The 24,019-nt window shown below is 40.1% G+C and overlaps 1 protein-coding gene across 1 annotated transcript in view; it reads right to left on the reverse strand.

Moving 5' to 3' along the window:
• Positions 1 to 22,679, reverse strand: part of EGFL6 (EGF like domain multiple 6) — a 31,325-nt gene extending 8,646 nt beyond the window's left edge. Inside the window, exons 1-8 of the mRNA XM_088068717.1 lie at positions 22,591 to 22,679; positions 19,408 to 19,517; positions 17,142 to 17,234; positions 14,206 to 14,325; positions 13,272 to 13,391; positions 12,178 to 12,312; positions 10,334 to 10,456; positions 3,242 to 3,565 (exon numbers count right to left, since the gene is read on the reverse strand). Coding sequence (XP_087924843.1) covers positions 3,242 to 3,565; positions 10,334 to 10,456; positions 12,178 to 12,312; positions 13,272 to 13,391; positions 14,206 to 14,325; positions 17,142 to 17,234; positions 19,408 to 19,517; positions 22,591 to 22,679 — 1,114 coding nt within the window. The remainder of the gene's footprint in view (positions 1 to 3,241; positions 3,566 to 10,333; positions 10,457 to 12,177; positions 12,313 to 13,271; positions 13,392 to 14,205; positions 14,326 to 17,141; positions 17,235 to 19,407; positions 19,518 to 22,590) is intronic.
• Between the last annotated feature and the right edge of the window lie 1,340 nt (positions 22,680 to 24,019).

Raw genomic sequence — 24,019 nt, forward strand, 5'->3', positions numbered from 1 at the left:
GGCAAAAATACAGATGAACCATAAGCAATAATATTTTCAAGCAATAATATTCATTGTTTCTGCTCTTAGCTGTAGTCAGGTAGACTCTGCCTCTCTGCCTAGCCCAGGTATATGGTGTTCAAATGCCCTGCTTTTGTTGGGAACGTCCTTAAAAAAGAATCTCACCAATCATCATGACAATATATTATTTGCATTTTCCTATGGACAAAGGATTTTCCCTGTGTGCCTTCACTCCAGTTGAAGCCTTGAGAATTAGTGTGTTCCAAGTAATGCAGCACTGATCACTCAACTGGAAGGTTGCATAATGCCCCTCTTTGCAATTGCATCCTGTCATGTAGCCCAGTACAGGAGACCAAGTTCCTCTTGCATCACCAGGCAGACTGCAGAGCCCTTTGTCATTTTAACCACAACCCAGGGTGGCCCTACCCTAGGACAGTATTCCTGGCAGTCCTTCCTGACCTGTCCAAGCAGGCCAAAAGAGACACCCATTGAGAAGTCTGAGTTACATCCATCCATCGTCTGACTTGGGTTTCATTGGTTTTTTCTATTTTTTTTAACAGCCTGCCTTGCCTCACAATTGAGCAAGCAAAAAAGGCCATAATCCTTTATAGCACAATATTTCCAATAAATATATCTGTAACTAACAAGAGTATTATTTGTAAATATTTAATTCATTATTTACAGTAAATATTAACAAAACTTATTAATACTATGCCTCTAAAAGTTCAAGACCAGCAATATTCTCACAATTCTGTTAAGAAATAAAAGCTTTTAACCCTACAGATATCACAGCTGCAGAGCAACACACTCTTGCCAAGGGTTAACCTCCCTTCAAGTTCCACAAGCATTTTGCTGTTAATTAACAGTCAATATTTTTGTGTCTTGCCCAGTCTAATCACATTCAGCCCAACATATCTGGTCAATCCACACCACCCTCATAGCACACGTAAGCTCCCCATTAGCTTACCCTCATGAAGAAGCCTGAGTACCTGAGAACCCAATCTTAACAAATGTCAACATATATCTTTCAACTGTCTTCTGCTCACATTCTCCACAGTTTCTGTAAAATTATGGCCAGTTTTGGATTAATTAGCATGACTGGGAAGAGTTTTGTCCCTTTTCAGGATAGTATTTTGTTGGAAATATATGTGAAGCACAGTTCTCTTAATGTAAAAGTGTGGCCATCAGAAGACCTGTGTTTTATTGCTTCTAGTGAAAGAACAGAGGCAAGTCACTTAATCCTTTGATCTGAGACTCTCAAAGGTATTTGGCAGTACCAGCACAGCAAGGATGAACCCCAAGGGTAGTTTGCCATACAGTGAAAACTTCAACCCCAATTCAGCATCAGCTCCTGCACCTTCCACCCCTTTTAGGCAAGTAATTTATGAAGGGATCCTCAGAAGATGAAAGGGCTACTTCTTTAGAGGAAGTGGCACATGCTAGCCAGGAGTGAAAGGCCAAGTAAAGCCATAGTTTGGGCCTTAGGCCAGTGGGAGAGTGATATCCTGAGTACAGAATTCTCCACTTGGGAGGCATGGCACCATTAGTAAGAAATTTGTCACCGTTTCATCTGATTAAAAGCTGGCAAACAGAAGTCTCTTTTTGTGTGCAGTTCGGTAGCAGCTGTTTTTGTTTTTTAGAAAAATTACTGATTCCTGAATTGTGATTTTATGTGCTTATAGTACCAGAGAGAAATCCAAGCACCTTCCAGGATGCAGGTCTACATTCACTATTTTCTAAACTACTTTGAAATGCTTGGTTGAAAACTCAGAATGAATCACAGAATCATGTAGGTTGGAAGAGACATTTTTAGGTTACCTGGTCTGACTTCCTGATCAGGGTATTGCTCAATGCCCAGTTTAGTCATATTATGAATATCTGCAAGGATAGGCATTTCACAACCTCTCTGCATACCTGTCCCAAATTTTGTCCACCTTCATGGTGAAACAGTCTTTTAATTAAATCTAATGAGAATTTTTTTTGTTCCAACTTATATTCATCCCTTCCTGTCCTACTGCTGTATATTTTCAAGAAAAGTCTGTACATTCCTTCCCTGTAACATTCCATTAAATAGCTGAAGACATTGATAAGACCTCTTCTTAGCCCTCCCCTCTCAAAACTGAAAAAATTTATCTCAGCCTCTCCTCATGTTCTCCCTGGCAGAGCACTGCTAGACTCATGCCAGTGTGTCCTCATTTGTCGTGTAATGGCAAGTGCAAAACTTGCCTTTTACTGCACAGCATCTTCCTAATCAGTCATCCCAAATCCATAATGCTGCACGAGGCTTTTCTCTCCCTTTCCATCTGCTTTTGTTGAACTTCATATCATTCCTGCCAGTCTACCTCCACAGCCTGGCCAGATCCCTTTCATAGCAGAGCTGCTCTTCAATGAATGGGCCATTCCCCCCGCTTTGATATTGTCAGCAAACTTGGAACATGCCATTAGCACCCACTGTTAATATTTGCAGGAAGGGAGAAGACTGGCAAGCAAAGTCCTGCCTTTGTTCTGTTTATCAGTTCCCTAGCATAACTGGAGGGAGAAATATTAGTCTATATCCTTCATTAAACTGGAACAGGCCAATTACCATTGAAAACAAAAAAGAGGGCATTTTTAGGAGCATGACTTTGGCAAAGAAGCTTGTATGCTCCAATGCATTAAGTGAATAATTACATTTTTTTCTTGGCTGCCTTACAGAATTACGATCATACAGACCATTTTTTTGCAGAGGACTTTAAAATTACCTTTCCTTTAAAAAACATGTACTTATCTCCCTTTCTAGATTAAATAGCAATAAACTGAATGTTAATTTAATTTTCTTCATTTTTATTATTTTAATTTTAATTACTGTGGGAAAGTATCATTTTTCTGTACTTTGGAAAGAGAAAATATAATGAATGAACTATTGACAGTGTGTATTTTTCATGGTAATTATTTTTGCTGCTACCTTGAAGAGTGTTTGAGACAACTGTACTAAAAAACTGTTATAATAATAGAATCACTTGGGTTGGAAGGGACCTTAGAGATCATCTAGTTACAATATGCTGTAAAATTTCTTGCTGTGTGTTTCAAAGTTTTCAGATGTATTTTCAAAAGCATTTATGAGAGCCTAACCATCCTATGATTCTATGATTCATTTTCTGAAAGTAAATTCTGATAAAGTGTCTGTAATATGTGTGAAGATTTTTAGTGCTTATACATTTTTACATTGAAGCCAGACATTTTAAAAAACAAAGAAACTTACAAAAGACATCCCCTCTAAGGCTTCGCTCATCAATTTGGTTTTCAAAATCTTCCTTCTCTTCATCTGACTCTTCTTCTTCCTCTTCTGCAGCAGCTGCAATTTCTTTCTGTTCCTCACTGTAGCTCCCACCAAGATCAATACCACCTTCATAGTCCAGCAACTGCAAGTGGGTCTTAGAAGGTGGTGTCTCTGCTGCTTCTGGGATTGCATTCTTGACTGTTTTATGCTTTTTCACACTGCTTTTATGTGCAAGAAGTTTCTTAATTGTGTCCTTAGCTGTTCCAGGGCTTCTTGCAATTTCCTTCACTGCTTTTTGAGGGATAACTAGAACCAAGAAGAAAATAGAAAATATTCATCTAAGGAATCATTCAGAAATGACAATGTTTATAAAAGGGACCATGGTGTCCTTTACAAGGTCCAGAGACCCATATAATTAAATTCCCTACTATGAGATATAATCTCAGTTCTGCAAAGAACTGAACATACACACAGATATCCAGCTCTGTTGTACAGACAGCTCTGAGTTACAGTGAAAAGACCAAAGAAATCCTCAGTAATGATCTCTTTGGACTCCTGTCTAACACAGGAATACCGCAGGCAATAGAGCCCCTTACTTAAATTATTTTTACACTGGAGTTCAGGCAAAAAAACCCAAAAATCCTTCTTCCATTTTTGGATTAAATTGTCCATGGAGCTAGGATCCCCTCCACAACAACTGCAGCCTAATAATAATAATAATGAGCATTTCTCTTGGCTATCCTTTGTGAACTCCTCTGGTCTAATTTTCCTTCCATGGCAGGCTGAAAGCTACTGAAATGGAGGATATCAAGCTCCTCCAACATATTTCTTTTAGTTCTTATTTAATTGTAAGGGGTAAACAGCAAAATTCAGAGAAGCATCCAAGAATGCCTAATTGTTACCATCTTGCAATCCCAAAATGGAATAGAACATAAATGTAACATTTCCTGAAAAATTACAATTTTATGATTCCTCTTGGATGTGAAATATTGTATCTTCATTTTGGATAAAGTGGTGTTCTTTTAATTACTCTGGAATTACCCTTTGGGATACTACTATCAAATGTTCTGCACAACCATGTCATAAACTACTGACAGTTTGAGTCCTTTATTGAACTACCTAGGAAACAATGAAAGCTGAGCTGTTCTAGTGTGTTATAAAAAAGCTCTTTCATAAAGAGAGACTATTTTCATCAGTGGATCAGAATAGCCTCATATACTGCTTCCCATCTTTGATTCTCAATCAGGATTGATGCTGCAGTACCTACAGTCTTTTAGGATTAAAAATTATGGTGGAAGACAGCTATTTTTATTTCCCTCTGCTTCTGCTGTCTAATGATTTTATTATCAGGGCAAGAGTATTTTGCTCCTCACTCTGTATCAATGAAAATTTTATAATAGTTCTTTGAGACAGATGGACTGGACTTGGAACCTTGGGTAGTACTATTTTCTCTGTGCCTCTTCTCATGGAGACACAGCAGAAGGAAAAAACACCAGTAAATAAAACAGAACTGCAGTCTAGTAGGAAAAGAGGAAAGTTCCCTGAATTTATATTCACTTCTGGATAATCCTATTACCATGAATTTGTCACATTTTATTTATGGCAGGCACAGCTACATGCTATTTAGTATGTCAGGAACAGAATCAGACTCTTGGTGGGCTCACTGTAGCATTTAGGTGGTTTTGAGATTGCTGTTGGAGTAAACAGATGCCAATAAAATGAAAGTCAAACTTGAGGATTTGTTCTTCCTTTCTTTTGGATAAAACTTACAGGCTTGCTTGTCAAATACTGGCAAATAAATTCTTTACTAACACTCCACTAAGTATCCTCTGGAGGATGATGTCATGAAGGATGTAAGGTTCCCTGGATCTAAACTCAGCATTCAGCAATAAAAATTAACAGGAAAGCTTAATAACAAACAAATTTCCTCTTGTCTGTCAGTAGCAAGAAACTTCATGCTTTCAATAGAGAGGCTATGGGGATTTTCAAGGCCACAGGACTGACTGCTCAGCAAACCTGAACATCTGCTTTTAGTTTCTGCTTTGAAGTTTTCCTCATGAAATGGAAAATTTATACAGTTATATAACATAATAACTTCTGCGGTGTCGGAAAACTAATCTCCTTGTATGTGCAAAATTTAGCAGTGTGGAAAATCAACTGACAGGAGTGACAAAAACAGGGGTATGAAAATGTATAAATTCCCATGTGCTTGCAGACTCCAATTTGCTGCTGCACTATGAAACTGTCCATGCTTGTGGAGACAGAGAGTCTAGACACTAAGCATACTTTAGGACACAGCACTTGTTTCCTTCCAACCTGCATTCATCTTCAGAGTAGCCAGAGGTGTAGATTTTAATGCCCAGCCATAAATTGCAGGACTAATGCAATGTAAAGATACACCACCTTAAACTCAGTCTGTTCTTTTGAATCTATGGCCTGTGGACTTGCTTAAATGAGCAGTTCACTTTCTCTGGCACTCTAGGGTGCTACACCTGAGGTAGTGATTTTTCAGGCCTGAACATATGTAGATAAATGCAGACATGTTAGTCACAAACATTTGTGCACTAATTTGTCCATGTAACTGCAGAGAATTTTGGAAAGTGCAAAGAAATGTTGAGCATTCTACCCCAGCTCTGCCTTATGTAACTTTGATCAGGAAGCATGCAGATTAATGCCTCCTGCTCATGCAACTTCTGTTTATTGCCTTAATATGAAAATATCTCAGTTTTCAAAGGTATTTTCTTTCTTTGAGTTAGAGAGAATTAAGGCAAGAAGTAGAAAAACAAAGGCAAACTGTGGCTGAGGGCTAAAAGTAAAACTTTTCTGTCATCAGCTTTATACAAAATTATAAACCATGGAAACAGATTGGTGTAGGATGTCTAATGACCAAGTTGTGAAAGTTGAGTTGAAAACATACAATAAATGAAATGAAATGAAAACATACATAAAGAGCATGTGCCAACCCATGGACTCTGTGCTGCTTTGTGTAAAGGGAAGTACTCAGCATGATACAGGAGACGGACACACAATGGTCTGTTTTTCTTCCACACACCCTGGGCCTGCAGCTGGTGCTGGCCCTGACCATACAGGGGATGCAGAAGGAAACAGCTTGCTCTGCACTCCAGCAGGCACTCCACTGCTTCCACTTTAACACCTCACAGAGTATTTAAAAACCTGGTGAGAGACATGCCTTGATTGGCTTACAAATCCTTTCCTAGCTTCCTTTATAGCTTCTGTAAATAAGAGCTGAAGAAGTGGTGAGGGAGACAGACAACAATCTACCACCTGTAAGTGCAGTCTGTGGATGTGAGTAAAGATTAGATCAGCATGACATACTTCCAGCAATCATTCTAAAAGAAGTTATCGACCTCTTTTACATATTCTTAAGTTAGTCTGAAACCTTTCATAGATAGGTTAAAAGACAGATTCTGGGCTATTATTTTCTTCAAACATCATGGGACATCATCTGTCAATATGTGTTCCAACTCTATTTAATTTCTAAAATTTTTACTGTCTTATTTAGGGAAGGATACTTTGAGAAACCAGGGCAAGTGTGTCATGCTGGACTGTGCTTAATACATGAGTACACCAGCCAGCAAGGCACCTAGTAGGAAATGTGTGGTGACAAAAGCTTAAGAGTTACTCATTGAAGAATGACAACAGTATTTGACTCCATACTGAATTAAATTTTAAGAATATCACCAGCAATATGACCACAATAGTTTTTGAAGCTTTGAAACTTTATTATGTCAAACCAAGCCTTTCCCAGGACTGGCAAGTTAATAAGAAAGCAAAATCATATATAGTGTTTGAGAGTTACCCTATCAGCAAAAAATGAACGGGTAATACAAGGGACAGAGATAGAGCTGGCATGAATTTTTATTGACATTTAGATACCCAGCAAAGCATAACGAAGAAGAGTAACCTCTGCCTCTAGCTGGGCAGTAACAAGAGTGTTATTGTTGAGCTCCTTAGAGACATGCCTGTAGACTTAAAGATAGTAATCCTTTTTTATTATTATTTTGTAGGACCAAAAAAGTGAATCAAAAATATTTTTTCCCCCCAGGAATCTTAATTGTTTATGGAATCTTGTGAAACTCTATTCTAAAATAAAAGCTGAAATACACATAGAAGCATGTGGCAGGGGAAATGGGGGTTTTCAATGCACAACAGGAAATCAGGAAACATCAGAACCTGAGAACAGCAACAGATTGCAGCAAGATAGAGGCCAGATGTGGAAATGACTAGAACCCTTTTAGGGATCATTCAAATTGATCCATCTCTATGGATTCTCAAACAACGTGTGTGCTACAGACAGTTTGGAAATGGTGTCCAATGTTTCAAACATATAGGAGTGTGAAATGGCAAAAGCATGCCTCAATAATCACAGGTCATATCCATACCAGCAGCAGTGTTTACAGCCTGAAGTTTCAGCAGCCGTCTCCAAGTTAGTGTATTGACATACAAATTGAATGAAAGAATTTCCACCACCTTCTTTGCAAAGGTGCACTTAGGAGGTTATTTGATGGCATGAGATGTAGCCACAGGAATTATAAACAATATGCTTAATTTCTTTCTTTTTCATTTCCAAAAACTAAGTTATATATTAAAATAGTTTTCATTTTTTTAAAAAAGCAAATACTGCTTCCATGGCAGCCAGCTTTCTTTTATACTAGAAACAATTGCTATTAAGAACTAATGCTTCCCTATGAAAACAGGATTTCAGCTCTGTGGGAATAATTATGTGGAGTACTGGAGACTCATTTAAGAACATTTTGGTTCAGCTGCAGCACAAGGTCTTCTGGGAACTGGAATGGGCCACAGGAACTGTAGCCATTGTCACCAAAAGAAGTGTGAAGCCACAGCCTTCAGCCCCTAAATTCCCAAGTTGGTGTCCTCATCCCAGTAAACTCAAAAGCAAAATTTCTTTTGGCTTCACTAAAGGCAAGGCTTTTCCACAGCTGCCATGTGACATGGAGAACACTCAGTGTTTCACTATTGGCTGGTACATCCAATTGTTTGTGTCACTGTTTGAAAAAAACATGTTCTCCAATAGCAAGACACGTCCTGCCCCCATCAGTCACACTGGTGAGATGTTCTTGAAGATTTCAGTGTAAGGCAAATATTGAAACACTCAGAGCTAAAAGAATCTCCTCCACTTTCCTTGAAAAGAAAAGGTGTATGTGGGGGAATTAACTCCAGGGAAAGCAGTCGGTATTTAGCATCTCTACATTTCAGGGTTCACCTACAACTGTTTATATTTTAATCTTCCTCTATTGTTGTTTACATCTTTCTAGCTGGACCCTCACCCTTTTGATCTGCCTGTGGCTCTGACTGCTCTCATTACTGTATGTTATTTCTCTGTCCTCTCTTGTAATAAATCTCTTTTCCATTTAGTGTGTTCTATTAAGTTTATGAATGGCATGGATCCTTCCTCTCCTAAACAACAAATGGACTTCAGCAACTGGAAATGCGACAAGAGGAAGTAGGCAGAGGGCAAACTATGTAAGAGAAACACCTGTGAGAAGATAGGAATCATCTGACTTCAGAAGTGATTTTTTTACAGGGCTAGATATCTAAAAATTTATTTCCGCAAGTGAAAATATTTCTGCTATTTATATTTTAGCAATCATTATTGTTGAATTGTTTTTGCTTGACAAAAGACTATTTTATACATAGAGTTAGCCAAAAAAAAAATTTCCCTGGAAATTTTTACCTTCTCATTAAAATGAAAAAGCCAAATAAATGAAAAAAAAAAAAACAAAAAAACAACCCAAAAGCAGAAACAAAAAAAACCCCAGACTATTTTTATCAGACATGTATTTATTCAGCATTTCACCTGTGGTACATTTTGTTTTAACAAAACCATACCAAGATGTGCCATGTCACTTTGCTTTGATATCCAGTCAAATACATCCCTCCATTTCAGTGAGCTGCAGTGACATATCACAAGATACGTGGTCTAGCAGGGAACCTGGCTCATAACATTGAATTTGAATAGAAGAATGTTCTAAACAGCTCTGCTGTGGTAATCTATGTCCATATCAAACTTTTCAGTAACAGTCAGATTTTTTGTGTAAATTTTTTGCTTGTTAAAATTCAAAATTTTTTTACTGGAAGTTGAAACTTAACAAAATGGTGCTCTCCTGTGCAGGGCCAGGAGTTGGACTAGTGGGTCCTTTGCAACTCAAAATATTCTGTGAAAATAATAATTTATCAATGTGTATTGTATGTTGTATGCTGTAAATTGTATGTTTCAATTGCTACTATAATGGGAGTAGGAACATGAATAATAGAGGGACTCAGAGAACATCTGTGATCATGAAGCATAATCATAAGATATGTCTGATCGAGGATTACTTGAAAAGACTTATATGTTATGTAGACTTCATCTGCTACAGACAAAAACTTTTTAAAAGTTTGAGCAGGAGTCGAGTCCTCTTGAGGAAAACACCTTTAATGATGCTGCAGGAGAAACATCTGCCAGGATTAATAAAGGTATGAATTAAAAGGTTCATTTTAAATATAAAACCAAGAACACCCTTTCTTTCCTTCTTCTTGAAGGGTGATATTCAGTTAAAGTGGAAAATTACATCTTTATAGGGGGTCTTCTATATTCAATAGACAAAGGCATAATTTAAAGTGAAAACAGTTTAACAGAGAAGTCATGGCTTTCCTCCCTTTTCTCATTTTTTACTAAATTAGCTTGAAACTCTTCTGGGAGGGACTGCACATCCCTCCAAGGGGCTAAACTTGGGAGTTCATGGAGAAATCACAGTAAGCTTTAAAACCATTTTCTCTGTTTCTTTAAGACAAAGTCACTTCTCTGTTCTACTTGCAATTCCTAGGCATATTATGAAACTTGGAGACTTACAGGCAAAATTAATTTGAGCAAGTGACACTTGTAGTAACTATGCTATGAGCCATGCAGTTAATATATTGTTTTGTGGAGAGGTCTTGCTTGCTTGGTATTGCGGCACTGCTCAGCGTGACTTTTCTGAGAACATGCCTTGTAACGATCAGTTACTGGAGAAAAACAATACAGCACTATTCCTGACATCCAGTGGTACTCACCAGCACAATCAAATCCACTTCCTCGGTAGCCCTGTTTACATCTGCACTGGAAGGACCCTTGGGTGTTGAGGCACTCTGCATGGAGGCTGCACCTGTGTGTATTTGTCACACATTCATTTACATCTGGGGGAAGACATAAACACTTCAGTGAAAACTGTGTTGAAACCCAAGGCTCCTGACAGCCTGTCTGTGCCACCCATCTCTTTCCAGGTACCGTAAGCACTGATGTTAGACCAAGCCAGAGCAGTGACCATCAGAGACAGAAGAGTTCACACTAGGAGAGAATGCTTGGTGTCAGCTTCAAATGTACAGATGTTGGCATATGGAAAACGTAGAGTATCCCAGTAAAGAAGGTTTTCTGACTTTGTGATATTCTGACTGAGAACAGGATTCAAGCTATAGGTTGTACACACTCTTCTGTTAACAAAATGCACAAGGCACCGAGACAACATGTGACATCATTTTAAAAAAAGCTCACCAAAACATTCACATTCTTTCATTCACTGTAGAAAGAGTGCAATGAAAAGTATCCCTGAGCATGCCAAGATGTCAAGATCTTTAAGCTACCTCTCATATTCCAGCATATATATGATGCTGCATGAAAAAAGGTATAATAAGGAAAATGTAGTAGAAAATACTACATTCAACTCACAGCAAAATGTACAGGCACCAAGAGTATTTGATTTTGCTCCATTACAAAGATGTTTCTGATTTATCCCACGAGGGAGTTATGTTGGTGCACAAATATTTGTACCACTCACGTTTTATCCAAATTGCATCATTTTTTAGCAGCTGACAGGTCCTCTCATAGTGTAAGTCAGCAAACAAACAAGTATCAGGAAGACTGACTAAAAAGTCTGGTGTGTCTGAACGTGAGATTTAGGTTTGCAAATAAAATTTTGACTACTGAGACTTTTCCAATTTTTCCCCTGTGCACACATATTGTATGAGAAAAGAAAACAGTCTTTCCACTTGAAGTGAAAACTTAAATGAAATCCAAACTTAAGTCTCCAAACCTGCCTTATGATCCCACCTTATGCCTCCCACCCCTCACTTCCAGTATCAATTAAATATAAAGAAATCCTATTAATTCTCTTTTTTATGCACATAGAGTAGTTACAACCCTTCCAGGCCCTTGTGTAGTCAACAGCTTGAACAATACTCCTGCAGTAGCTGCTGCAGTAACTTACACTTTGCTGTTCTTCCAGCATTTAGCAAATGGATTGAAACAGAAGTGTATTTTGATATCTGTTTTAACACCTGAGCATGTCAAGATAACTTTTTGCCTGTATTTATTTTTATTAGAGAGAAACTTTGTCACGCAACAGAAACCTGAAAAGTAATGGAAACCTACTATTTTTATAATTTTTTCCCCAAGTTCTGTAAAAACCATCCAAATAACTGTTTTTACAGTCATGAAGGAGCTTCACATTCCACAGTAATGACATAAAAAAAATATATAGTGGTACTGCTTATTCATCACAGTTTGAAACCAAGATAACAAAAAAATGCCTCTTTAACTAGACCTTTACCAGAAGTAGCATTTTTTTTTTTAGTCAAGGGTTGCCAATGTACAGCAACCTCTTGCACATCTTGGCATAATGAGGTGATTTAAACTGTAAGTGCCAGTGATTCGGTTTTCCATAAGGCTACAGAAAAAAAAAAAAAAAAACAAACAGAAAAAATTCAAAGGCCCATCAAGAATATTCTCAGTGTGACATCTTTTACCCAGTTCTGAGGCAGCTTCCCCAGGACAGGCCAACATGCTGGAGGCAATGACAGGGAAGAGGCACTCTGTGGGAATAAAAAGAATGAAGAAGGAACATCCATGGGCTAGCTCTTACCTACACAGTTGTAGCGACTGCTGGTGTATTTTAGTTCATAACCCAGCTGGCACTTGCAGTAGAAGCTTCCAAATGTGTTGACACATCTGCGGTTGTATGAGCAGACAGCTTTGCCAGTGGAGCACTCATCAATGTCTACAGCAGGAGAAGGGATGCTGGTCAGATCCATGGGAAGGTAAAATGGGAAAAAACTCACTGGGATTTGCATGGGAATGATTTGGTCTTGGCTGTCACAAATAAGCTTAATAAACAAGTCTTATAATTTCACACTTGGTGATGGCTTTTGCACGTGTTCTTATGAGTGAAGTAGTAAAATGTGAACTAACTTAGTACCAAGTATTATAAGGAATGCTTTCTTCGCCACAGAAAACTCACAGGTAATGTTGAGGCTTCTGGAGAAAAATTGAGAAGTTTGTATTGTGGGTCATCACAATAACAGAAAGCCCCATCCAAACAAAATACCCAAATCCTATAGCACATGATGTCAGCAGGGCAGCTTCCTGCAGGCAAAGCATGGTAATTAATGGTCCCATTCCAATAGAGAGAAACTGAATCTGTTGATGACTCTAAATCATGTAAAAACATTGAATTATTTACTGGGGATGAGAATTATCCAAAGAATTACATGGCCAATAGTTTAAAGAAAAAATTAAAAAATAATTATGAAAACTTTATGTCACACTGAGAGTAACAAGAAGCATTATTTAAGCCAGTGAGGAGGGTTAACTACAGTTACTGCTGAAGATGAATAGATCACGTGGACACAGGTCGAGGTATGGTGAAAGAAAGAAGAGAGTTTATTTTTCTTCCCAGGATTCATAGGCTTGTGACCACGGCCAGGGATTGGATGGTCAGGATAACACTTTCCCACTGCACTGGCCATGAGAGATGCCCATCACAAGACGTGTAACAGAAAGAATGTACACATATCTATGTTTACAGTTACTGTCCTGGGAAAGTCCTTAGAAAACTATGTTAGCAAGCTCAGAAGCTGAGTTTTCAGGGAGACAAACTACTTCCTAACCTTTCCCCAGAATCTTATGGCTTTGGGGATCCTGCAGAAAAGAAGCTGAGAGTGAGCTCTCTAACCATACCAATGCATGTCCTTCCATTTGGTCCCAGCTGAAGGCCACCTGATGGACAGAGACACTGCACCTGCCCTTTGACTTCTTCACATCCATATTGGCAATTCACCATGGCACATGTCCTAGAACCTGAAAACAGTATTTAAAGTCACAAGAAGAGCAAAATTCTAGGTTGGAATCACACAGTTTTAAGTTAGATATGGATGAACGCAGAAATTATTAAGAACAACAAAAAGCCATTCATTATAAATAAAGCTGTTTATAAATTAACATATAAAAATTTCGGGAGTCCATGAGATACTTTCTATATTTTCTGTCACCAAAAAACCAGAAGCTTCCCCAGATCTGAAAAATCAGGTTGGCTAAAAAAGCAGAATGCTTTCCATTTCATGCTGGCTTAAAGACAAAGAAGACAGGTAGAAATACCTGCTTTCACAAGTTTAGATAAGCCTTAGATCATACAGCAAGTGTTTGCAAGAACAGTTTTCATCAGCTGTCGAAAGCATATTAACACAAATAAATCAGTTGTGGAACACAGAAAGGTAAAGCAAGGAATCATGGCATGCAATTCAGCACAGTAAAGAGTAATCTGTATTGGTGCTTTGCTTGAATACATTCAGTCATCCTTATTCAACAGATGAACTGGCAGGACTATACACTGAGATCACACTAGCTGTTCTTCATCTGAAGCAACACTACTAAAGACTTTTACTTCTATCAGGACCAAAACACCTCTGAAGACCAAAATATAAGTATGACCTAGTTTACTTTACCCAGAAACTACCAAATAGGAAGCCTCTTTCAGCTGTGACAGTACCAGAGAGCAGGGGCAAAGACCCTATCCTGAATAAGCTAAATCTGTTCATCACAAGAAGAAAAGCTGCTGGGATTGAATGCGATTAGATGATTTTGGTGCGCCTGTTCCATCAGCTCTGTTACTTACTTGCACATGTGCCATCTGGCATGAGCATGTACCCGTTGAGACAATAGCACTTGTAGCTGCCATGTGTGTTCATACATCTGTGCTCACAGGGACGTGGCTTCAGTCCACACTCATTCAGATCTGCACAAGTCATTGGAACAGAGTGAGTGCTGGGATTTTATACATAAATTCATGCATATAGGTGGATAATGTTGCCTAATGTGTGGAGTTCCCCAGAGTGAAATCGTCTGGATGGAAAATCAGCCAGCCCCTTGCAAGATGAGAGTTTAGCAGACCATCTGGCTGAAAGACTGCTAGTAAAACCAACATACACAGACCTCTACACTTGAAAAATTAATGCAAACTCTGGCCGCATCTGGCAGCTTGTTAGGAAGAAGTGGAGGGGTGGAGAGAATTGTAGCTAATCTTTTTTTGGGAGTTTTTAAAATGGATTTTTTCCGATTCTAGCCCTCTAGTTGACCCCTGTATTAGAAAGGCAAAACCATGAGACTAAGAATAGCAAAACAGTTTAAGATAAAGTGAAGCAAAGATTTTTACTTTAATTTTTCTGAGCTACACACTGGCACCAAGGTTATCAGTAGCAGAAATGAAATACAATATATGATAATAATTATGTAACTTTAAAAGGATCTCAAAAATCTCAAAATCTTGATAATAAGACATCCTAAATCCTTCACAAAATCCAGGATTTAAAGGCTTTTCAGAAACTAAATCAATTTCAAATTCCTAACATCTGCCCTTCACAGGGAGAAAATGAGAATTCAAAAACATTTGTTTATGTGGTATAGGGTGAGCAGTGCTGACAGTAATATTTGGCCTATGACAAGGGGACAACATCTATGTTTTTCACTTCCACGACCTGACACCTCTACCTCTTGTAGTGATTGGTAAATAGACAGAACTCATTTATAGAATGCACCAGCATATGCAGGCCATTCAATATGTGTTTAACATCACATGTGACTGAAAATATAATTTTAGTAGAGTTGCAGGTCTCCAGGCAAGAACTGAGCTTGTGCAACTCCACTTCTAATGGGAGAAGCATCTGTTGTTGTGTCACACTCTGCAGACCACAGGAACAAAACCTCCAGGCCATTCAAAGCATAAACTTTGTGGAGGTGCACAAGTGTTTGTTACAACTCAGTCCAGGGAAGAGCAAGGGTTGTGTTCTATTATTTTCACAGGGTCAGTTTTAAAAAGGACAACCTGTCTGCTTGCAAATCACACTGGATTTTTGTGCTACTGTCACTCCACTAAATAACTAAGACTCTCTTAACAAAGAAACTAGAAAGCAAACTGGACAACAAACGTTATTCCATTTAGACCATACATTTTCAAAAGTGCTTATCTGCACCTATCTCTCACGATGTGCAGATAGCATGCACAGCTCTAAAAAAGGACCTATGGAGATAAGGCTAATTTAGCTCAGACTTGGTGGCAGACTAATACAGTCCCCTTATCTCTGTTATTTCAGTTAGCTCATGTTAAGCTTGCTCAGCAGGACATTCTGCTGTAAGGACAGACCAAGGCTACATCTGCCAGTAAATTACAAGTGGGTATTAGCACTCCTGACTGATGGAACATGACCACCTATACGGCTATACTGTTGAAACAAACAGCTCTTGGACACTTCTGGCCTGTACCAGCCACCACCTCACTGAAAAAAATCCTGGCCATGCCCCAGAAGGTAGAAAAGCCTAGGAGCTAACAGGGAATTTGCATGTGTAGGTCTGTGCAGAGCTTCCTCCAAGCCTCAGTCTCTGAACCTACCAAAGTGCACAGAACTGACCACATTGCCTGTGGAGAGCATGTCAAAGGCACATGGAGTTACTGCATGGAAAATATCTAAAAGCTGAGGGTTTCTCTGCTGCCTTTTAGTAACATTTAAGCTGCCAAATAATTTTTGAGGTTAAATTTCTGCATTTAGAGGCTGAAGTTTTAAGTGGTACTTATGTATTTGTTACATATAACCACAGCTGCTGTTTCCCTTTCCTCTCTAGAGGTACTGACAATTTAACTTCTTTCCCTGTGAGAAACAGTAAAAGATGGATTTTTCCAAAATACTTAATAGCACAACTTTAGGGCATATTGTTTAAAAGATACTGTGTAATAAATGGGCTGTTTTGACTATAAAAAATGTGTGTTAGCATGTCAATGCAATATTTTCAAGCAAAGTCTGCAGGAGCTTAGGAAGGTAGCAGGGATAGACCTAGTAATTTTTGTGGCCTTTATGTCATGTTTCCATCATAACACCTACAGTTCACTCACCTGCCTCTCCATGCACAGTGATCTGCTCCTTTCATCTGATCCAAGACAGGAGTCTTGTATTTTTGAACAGGAAAACTAAAGCTGAGTTCTTATCAATGTGTTAACTGAAATATTTCCAAGTCGAATTTCAAGTTTATGAACTTGAAAATGGGGTTAAAACGTTGCACTTAAAGTTTCTGAAAAGGCAATTCTAAGGACTCCCCATGGTGGTTCTCAGAAACACCATTAGCATATACAAACAGCCCAGGCAGATTGATAAATTACATGTCTACCATACAATTGCATGTCTTTCTGACTAGAAGATTCATTTAAAAAGAAGCAGGGGCTGCTAGTTAAGAAAATAACATGGGTTCTGGAATTGATTTCCATCTCTTCTGATACCTTCCTATAATAATGTCTCCTTACCTTACTCCTCTAACTGTAAACATGAGAGTTTGCCCTTGTCATCAGCCCAAAGGAGATATACAATATAGATTCAAACTTTTGCCTGCTAGAGGAGGCTTAGAGGTTGTCTGGGATGCTGATGATGCAAAAGTCTTAAATTCTGAAGTTCTTCTACATAAGCAAGAAAACACCCTGGTTTACTGCTTTGGAAGATGACAAAAACCATAGTACAGGATAAGGAAACAGAAAAACAACAATCTCCTTTCTGGAGCATATGCACAAACCTTGATTACAGGTTTTCCCTGTAAATCCAGGGAAACATTTGCATTTGTTTGGTCCCATGCACTCGCCATACTTGCAACCATGTCCACAGGTAGCTGGTGGAGTCAGGCAGAGAAAGGAAAGAGAAAAATGAAAAGTTAGAAATATTCTATTTGAGAAACTTTTGCCCTGCTTAGTTGCCTAAAAGGTTTTGCACAAGTTCAGCATCCTCCATACCTCTCTCTCCCTCTAGTCTGAGCACAGTAACTACTGATTAGCACTTTAGTTTGGCTTGTGAATAGTGGTACTAACATGAATTACAATAATTTGGTCTTTTCCAGGTTTGTAAAGACAAAAGGTCTCTCCTTCACTTTTTATTTTTATTCTGCAATGCTTACAACTCACATTTAGTTTTGTACCCTTGCCTTTTCCCTTTTTTCAGGAAGCCTATGTGAGATGCAGCTGGCCAGCAGCTTGAATTGCTATGCTTGGCATCTGAAGTAGGGAAGAGGCAATAGCACTCTCCTAGAGCCAAGGGGGACACATAATCCTACAGCAGTTCACAGTCTTGGATCTCCTCAGTTAGAGCAGAGGAAAGTGTCTATCCCATGGTGGAACATCCAGAGCACATCTGTCATCAGGCAACTGTCCTTACCACACATCCCAGCAAGTGTAATTGCATCAGATTTACAATAATTTGAGAGGGCTACATTTAACCTGGATGCATTAAAAAGCAACCCTAAGTCCTCTGGATCATAAATCAGAAACTAAATGCTGACTTTTATAAGCCTTAAGGCTCCTGAAATCCCTCTAATTGTCAGCATGGGGGTTATTCAGGAAGAACAAACCAAACGTGCATTTATATCATGACAATCTCTGAGGGAACAGTGAAGGAGTGTGCACCAGGATGTGAATCTTTATTTCTTATGTAGTTAAGCTGGTCTGCGAACTACAGGAAAGCTTAGTTACAATATTGTAAAATTAACATTAAAATTCATTTTTCTGAATTCAAGTATCTTCCCTACATTAACAGATACATTCCGATGTACTGAAGGTACTAACTCTGTGGATTGAGGCATTTTTCAACACTTCTTCCAGCTTTGAATGCAATGTGGCACACTGCAAGACCAGCTTGTTCCCCTGGGATCCAAAGAATCCCTTGGGGTGTTCTCCCATGGGATGGACACATTTCTCTTTTGTAACTGAGAAGATGCAAGACTGCAAAAGACCAGCTTGCAGTACTAGCACTGAAGCAGAGAAAAATACCACATCTGGATTTACAATGCAGAATTACATTATAGGTGGCTTAAAGTGATTATCCAAAGAAGAGTCTTCAAATTTTAAAACAAGACAAATTGAAAACAAGACAACCTACTCTACCGGCTGATCAAAAGTTATATTTGCCAGTTAACCCTCCAGGGATTAATTTGCATCAAAACTAAAGTGCAATTAAGCAATGCAAGGAATACTACAATAATCCCTGTTTCCTTTTTTAAAATGGCATATAATATATACAGAGCAGAGACATTTTAATTCCTTCCCCTTTTAGTGTATGGATTTTCAGCAATAAATAATCTTAAGCCTCTGTACAAATTCACTAGATATAAAAGGCCAAACTCTCTGGGACAACAGGTGCAACATCTGAAAATTATTTCTAAAACATATTTTATGATTTTGTTGTGTTTCTCCCAAGTACAATTGGAGAGAGAGATTCCACACTGCATTCTCCTTTGGCCTTTTACAAATTAGAAGTGTCTTAAGAGTCATTGTCTCTTCATTAAGCAAATGATCCACAGACCAGAACACTGGCTGGTTACCCAAGTTCAAGTCAGGGGCACTTATTGCTTGAGTTTTATTTATATTTTTAGAAAGTTAAAACCTTCTGGTTCTCAGAGGCTGTGTAATCTGAAGGATACCAACTGAAATAAAATAATTCTAGGGGTCCTCATATAGCATTAGAAAACACTGCATTTATGGCACGTACTCAACAGCTGTAACAGCATAGCCACTGACCAGAGCTGTGCAAGAGGTTAGAACAGATGGTTCCTTCTGGACCTAAGAATTTCTGAACATGTGAATTACATGAATAACATGTGTTATTCACTCAAAGCTCTGCTTTTTTTGAGGAGATGGTCTCTCAAGCACGTTTTATTCTCTCTCTCACAGAGTTAGGAGATTTCACTCCTCAGAAGTTTTCCTTCTGTAACTTCTGGCAGGCATGTAAGAAACCCCCTTATTAGTACCAAGTATGCAGCAACAGAGAGGAACCAGACGGAAAGTTAATGTTACCTTCACAGTGGCCCTTGTTCTTTCTCCAGCCAGGACAGCAATCCAACCTGGAACCGTATCGACACACCCCAGGCTGGCTCTCAGCCCCCAGCTGCCCATGAGCTCTCGAGCTGCATAGGGAAGGACAAACACCAGCTCCAGCAGGAAAATGCTCTAGCCCATTCCTCTGCATTCCCCTTTGTACAATTCTCTTATGTTTTATCCACTGTCAGGCATTTTGATTTCACCAAACCTAGAGCAGTGTTCTAGACAGGAATGCAAACCTGCATTTGATCAGAGAAACTGATGATGGGATGATGGGAATGTTTCACCTGCAATAAATTAACTGTGCAAGGTAAACCCTTTCTAATGAGAAATCAACAAAGGCATAAAATACAGCCAGCTCTCTTGCTAGAATGAGTCATCCTAATATCAGTGAAGTCAATAGGGCTGCCTCAGTTTGTGTCACATGAATAACTGCATCAAATATATGACACCATAACAGACCACACTATTGCCTCAGATGATGAAAGACTGATTCTGCAGAAAAGCATGTTAAGAACATCAGTCAGCCCCACAAAAGGTAGTGACATGCAGGCTCATTGCCACTGCATATGTGCAAGGTGATTGCCTAAGTGCAGACAGTCCCAAGCACTCTGGTTGCATGAGACTCCCTGGCCATACAATTAATGTTAATTTCACCTGCCAATGAGCCCAGGGGCTTTAAAGTCATTGTGCAGATCAACAGCTGCAACAGTTGGAAAACCTGCCATATTTGTTGCCAAAATTATAAATCTTATGGAAATTCACAACTGTGTAAATCTTCTAGACCTCCTCTGTGCTTCTATGAGTGCTGTGGCTTTAGTTCTCTTCTCCCTATGCTTGCTGTTAAGTTGTCCAACCACATGCCTGTCCCCTTTATGAAATTTTGTCCTCTACCCAAAATCCTCTGTCCCCATTGTTTTATCCAAGTCATAATTTAAATGCATTTTATGCATCAAATGCATAATTTAAAATGCATTTTCTTCAAAGAGTCCAAAGTGTTGGCTTTGGCACAGAAAATTCCTTTTTTGGTAGAGCTTTGTAGTAAGTGACTTGGGGTACTGAGGGGGACAACACACTGCAACAAAAATCTCTCAGTGGGAAAAAAAATGGTGGAAAAAAGTCATCAGGCATGAATTTTTGCATTTTTTTAGTTTGATGCACAAAAAAGGTAGTATTTTATTACATTAAAGGAGAGCTTTGCATGTATCCTCCTGTGCTCATCTGTAATGCACTCACATCAAAACAGTTCCTGCAAACATCACTGAGGCAAACTAGTAGAACAAGTGTATGCATACACTCCAAAGACACAAGATGTTACTCCAGGGTTTTCTTTAGTAGCTGAACCACTGGAACTAGAAGGGAGTTCAGAGGAAATGCATAAGCTCATGTATCTGAGATACTTTAAACAAGGACATGGTCTTCATGTCAGCTGGCAAGTAAAAAAGCTTCAGTGCTCGAATAAATTGTTCTAAAGCCACCCAACCTTTGCCATCAACCCAGTGATGCAGCTTACAGGAGTACGTGTACTTGTATACAAACGCCTTCAGGCAGGTGAAAAAGTGTGTTGAACAGCTAAAACTCCTCTGTGTGTATCTGTGAAAAATCAGCATCCTGCGTCTGCATCTACAGACAATAAAATAACTTTTTCTGTTTTGTTATTCACATGCTGCTGGCTTACATCACTTTCAATATACAAGTTAAAGAACATATGTTCTGCTTGCAGACTAGAAAGTGGCCTTGAATTCACCTGGATAGTAAATGTACATTCTGCTTGCATGCCAGGAAATCCCTCTGAATGCATCTGGACAGTGCTATCACCCCCCATGAATGTTAAAATGCCTAAGGCCTGGAGGAAGAAGAATCTCTTTCCAAAAAGTGCTCATTTTCACAGGAAAAACTGATTCAGTAATGTTTTATTTAACAATTTACTTAAAAAAAAAAAGAAATTATAAAGTATATAATATCTCTCGAGATTTCAGAAAAAACTTTCCTTAAAACTGGGAAATGTTCCATAAAGCTGCAAATTAAATTAACATAGCTGAAATCTATAGATATTGCCCTATAGGTTGAAAGGCTTGTTCTGACTTCCACAACAAGCATCAAGATAAAAGTTACCTTTGGCAGAGGGAATGATCAACTAGATCCCAAAATCTGGGAGGAAAGCCAGTTTTGCCAGGTTAGACCCTCTCACCCATGAAGAATCAATACTCATCAGCTTAGCTATTTCTATCAGAAGTTCAGCAATTGTTGAAAAAGAAATTTAGAAAGAAGAGATTCTTTCAGGCAGGCAGACCCTTTCTGGGAGAATGTCACATGAACTCTCCTGGATATTGGAGAAGTAATGTGGACTTGAGGCACAGGGCACTTCTGATCCCTCCTTGTCTGATATTCCTGTAGGATTTCAGAGGGACTACCTAAAGTATCTGAGTGAGATGACTGGACTTATCACAGACTGTTCAGTGTGCAAAAAATTCCTGGCCTTGAAGAACCTGCAGCCAAAACATGTGACTGGAAAAGAAAGGCAAGAGAAGGCACACTGTGCAGGTCAGACCACAGCACAGGTCAGTGGAAGAACAGTGTCTGAAGAGCTCTGTCCTCTGAGAGGCAGCACTGGTGCTAAAGGCAACAAGTGACTACTTAGCAGTCCATGGTACCCAGGGAGGAGAGAAGTAATTGATTTTATGAGGCTGTGGTACTGCTGACAGCACCATGTGACATTTAGCAAAGAACAGTGAGGATGAGTAGTAAGCACAACAACACAGGACTGCGTGAGTTGAGGTGACTGAAATAAAGAGCTGGCTGCCTTAGCTGTCACAAGATTATTGTGAGCCATTAGCACCGTTTTAAACTAAGTGGGACTAAGTTTCACTGCTGCTGTAACCTGTATCGCTGTTATGGTTTAGGAATGGTATTCCCCAAATCAGTCCCCCCTCCAACACTCCCCACAACCACACACCACCCTCTCTTGCTCCCCTAATTTCCCCTCACCCGTCGCCTTCGAGAAGGATGGAGCTGAGAATTGGAGGCACAATAGGCAAAGATCGCAGGTTGAGGTAAGAACAATTTACTGAAACAGCAATGAGATAAGGAAATAAGCAGTAACAGCAACAATACTAATAACAGAAGGTAGAAGAAAATAACTATTTCACATGAAAATACCCCAATAGAAGACCAGACAGGCTCCTTCCACCATGATTTGTTGACTGGAAGGAATCCCTTCTCCCTGGAGGAGGGTCCTTTACCCCCATCCTCGACAATGGTGTGAGGTGGTATAGAATAACAAATGTGCTTTCTCTAGGACATAAGAGCAGGTCTGGAGTTCATGAACTTCCAGTTCCTGAGGAGCTGACCACTCAACAGCCTCACATGTGCTGGAACAGCACACTGACACTTGTTGATGACAAATGTTTCTATTCACAGGTCTAATATTAAAGAAATAATCCACAAAACATCTTGAAGGCTTCATATGCAGTTGCTGCGAATCCTCCCATTACCAGCTATTCCCTTGCTGCAACACCTCCGCTTCTGGAGAACTGGGAGAGGGAACACTGGATTGGTTTGGTCTGGAGTAAGCGGTTTTATTGATCCTCTCTCAAAATCCCGTTGTTTCCAAAGCATACCCGTCTCCACAGCACCCAACATCTGTCACGACTGGCTGCCGCTGAAGGGTAGTTTATGCAGGCAGTCCAAGAACCGGAGGTGCTCACACCTTACCACAAATGGTGCAGCTGCTCCCCCGTTTGGACCGCCTCTTTTCCCAGAGCAGGAGTCCCCAGCTCCGGTGCGAGTGTCTCTGGGGAGCGGCTCACACGCCCGCTGGAGCGCTCGGACGGGCGGGCGCCGTTCAGCACCGGGGACGGGCCGCCGGTGGGGCGAGCCCCGCGGACAGGGGAGCGGGAGGGACCCGCGTACAGCCCGTGCACACCTCATGTACAGCCCGTGCACACCTCATGTACAGCCCGTGCACACCCTGCGTACAGCCCGTGCACACCCCATGTACAGCCCGTGCACACCTCATGTACAGCCCATGCACACCTCATGTACAGCCTGTGCACACCTCATGTACAGCCTGTGCACACCCCATGTACAGCCCGTGCACACCCCGCGTACAGCCTGTGCACACCCCACGTACAGCCTGTGCACACCTCGCGTACAGCCTGTGCACACCCCGCGTACAGCCTGTGCACACCCCACGTACAGCCTGTGCACACCCCACGTACAGCCTGTGCACACCTCGCGTACAGCCTGTGCACACCCCATGTACAGCCCGTGCACACCCCATGTACAGCCCGTGCACACCTCATGTACAGCCCGTGCACACCCCGCGTACAGCCCGTGCACACCTCATGTACAGCCTGTGCACACCTCGCGTACAGCCCGTGCACACCTCATGTACAGCCCGTGCACACCTCATGTACAGCCCGTGCACACCCCGCGTACAGCCCGTGCACACCTCATGTACAGCCCGTGCACACCCCGCGTACAGCCCGTGCACACCTCATGTACAGCCTGTGCACACCTCATGTACAGCCCATGCACACCTCATGTACAGCCCATGCACACCTCATGTACAGCCTGTGCACACCCC

Source organism: Pseudopodoces humilis, chromosome 2 (assembly GCF_049639895.1).
Source record: "Pseudopodoces humilis isolate 2021_Gansu_Grassland_sample_001 chromosome 2, ASM4963989v1, whole genome shotgun sequence".
Lineage (NCBI taxonomy): Eukaryota > Metazoa > Chordata > Aves > Passeriformes > Paridae > Pseudopodoces > Pseudopodoces humilis.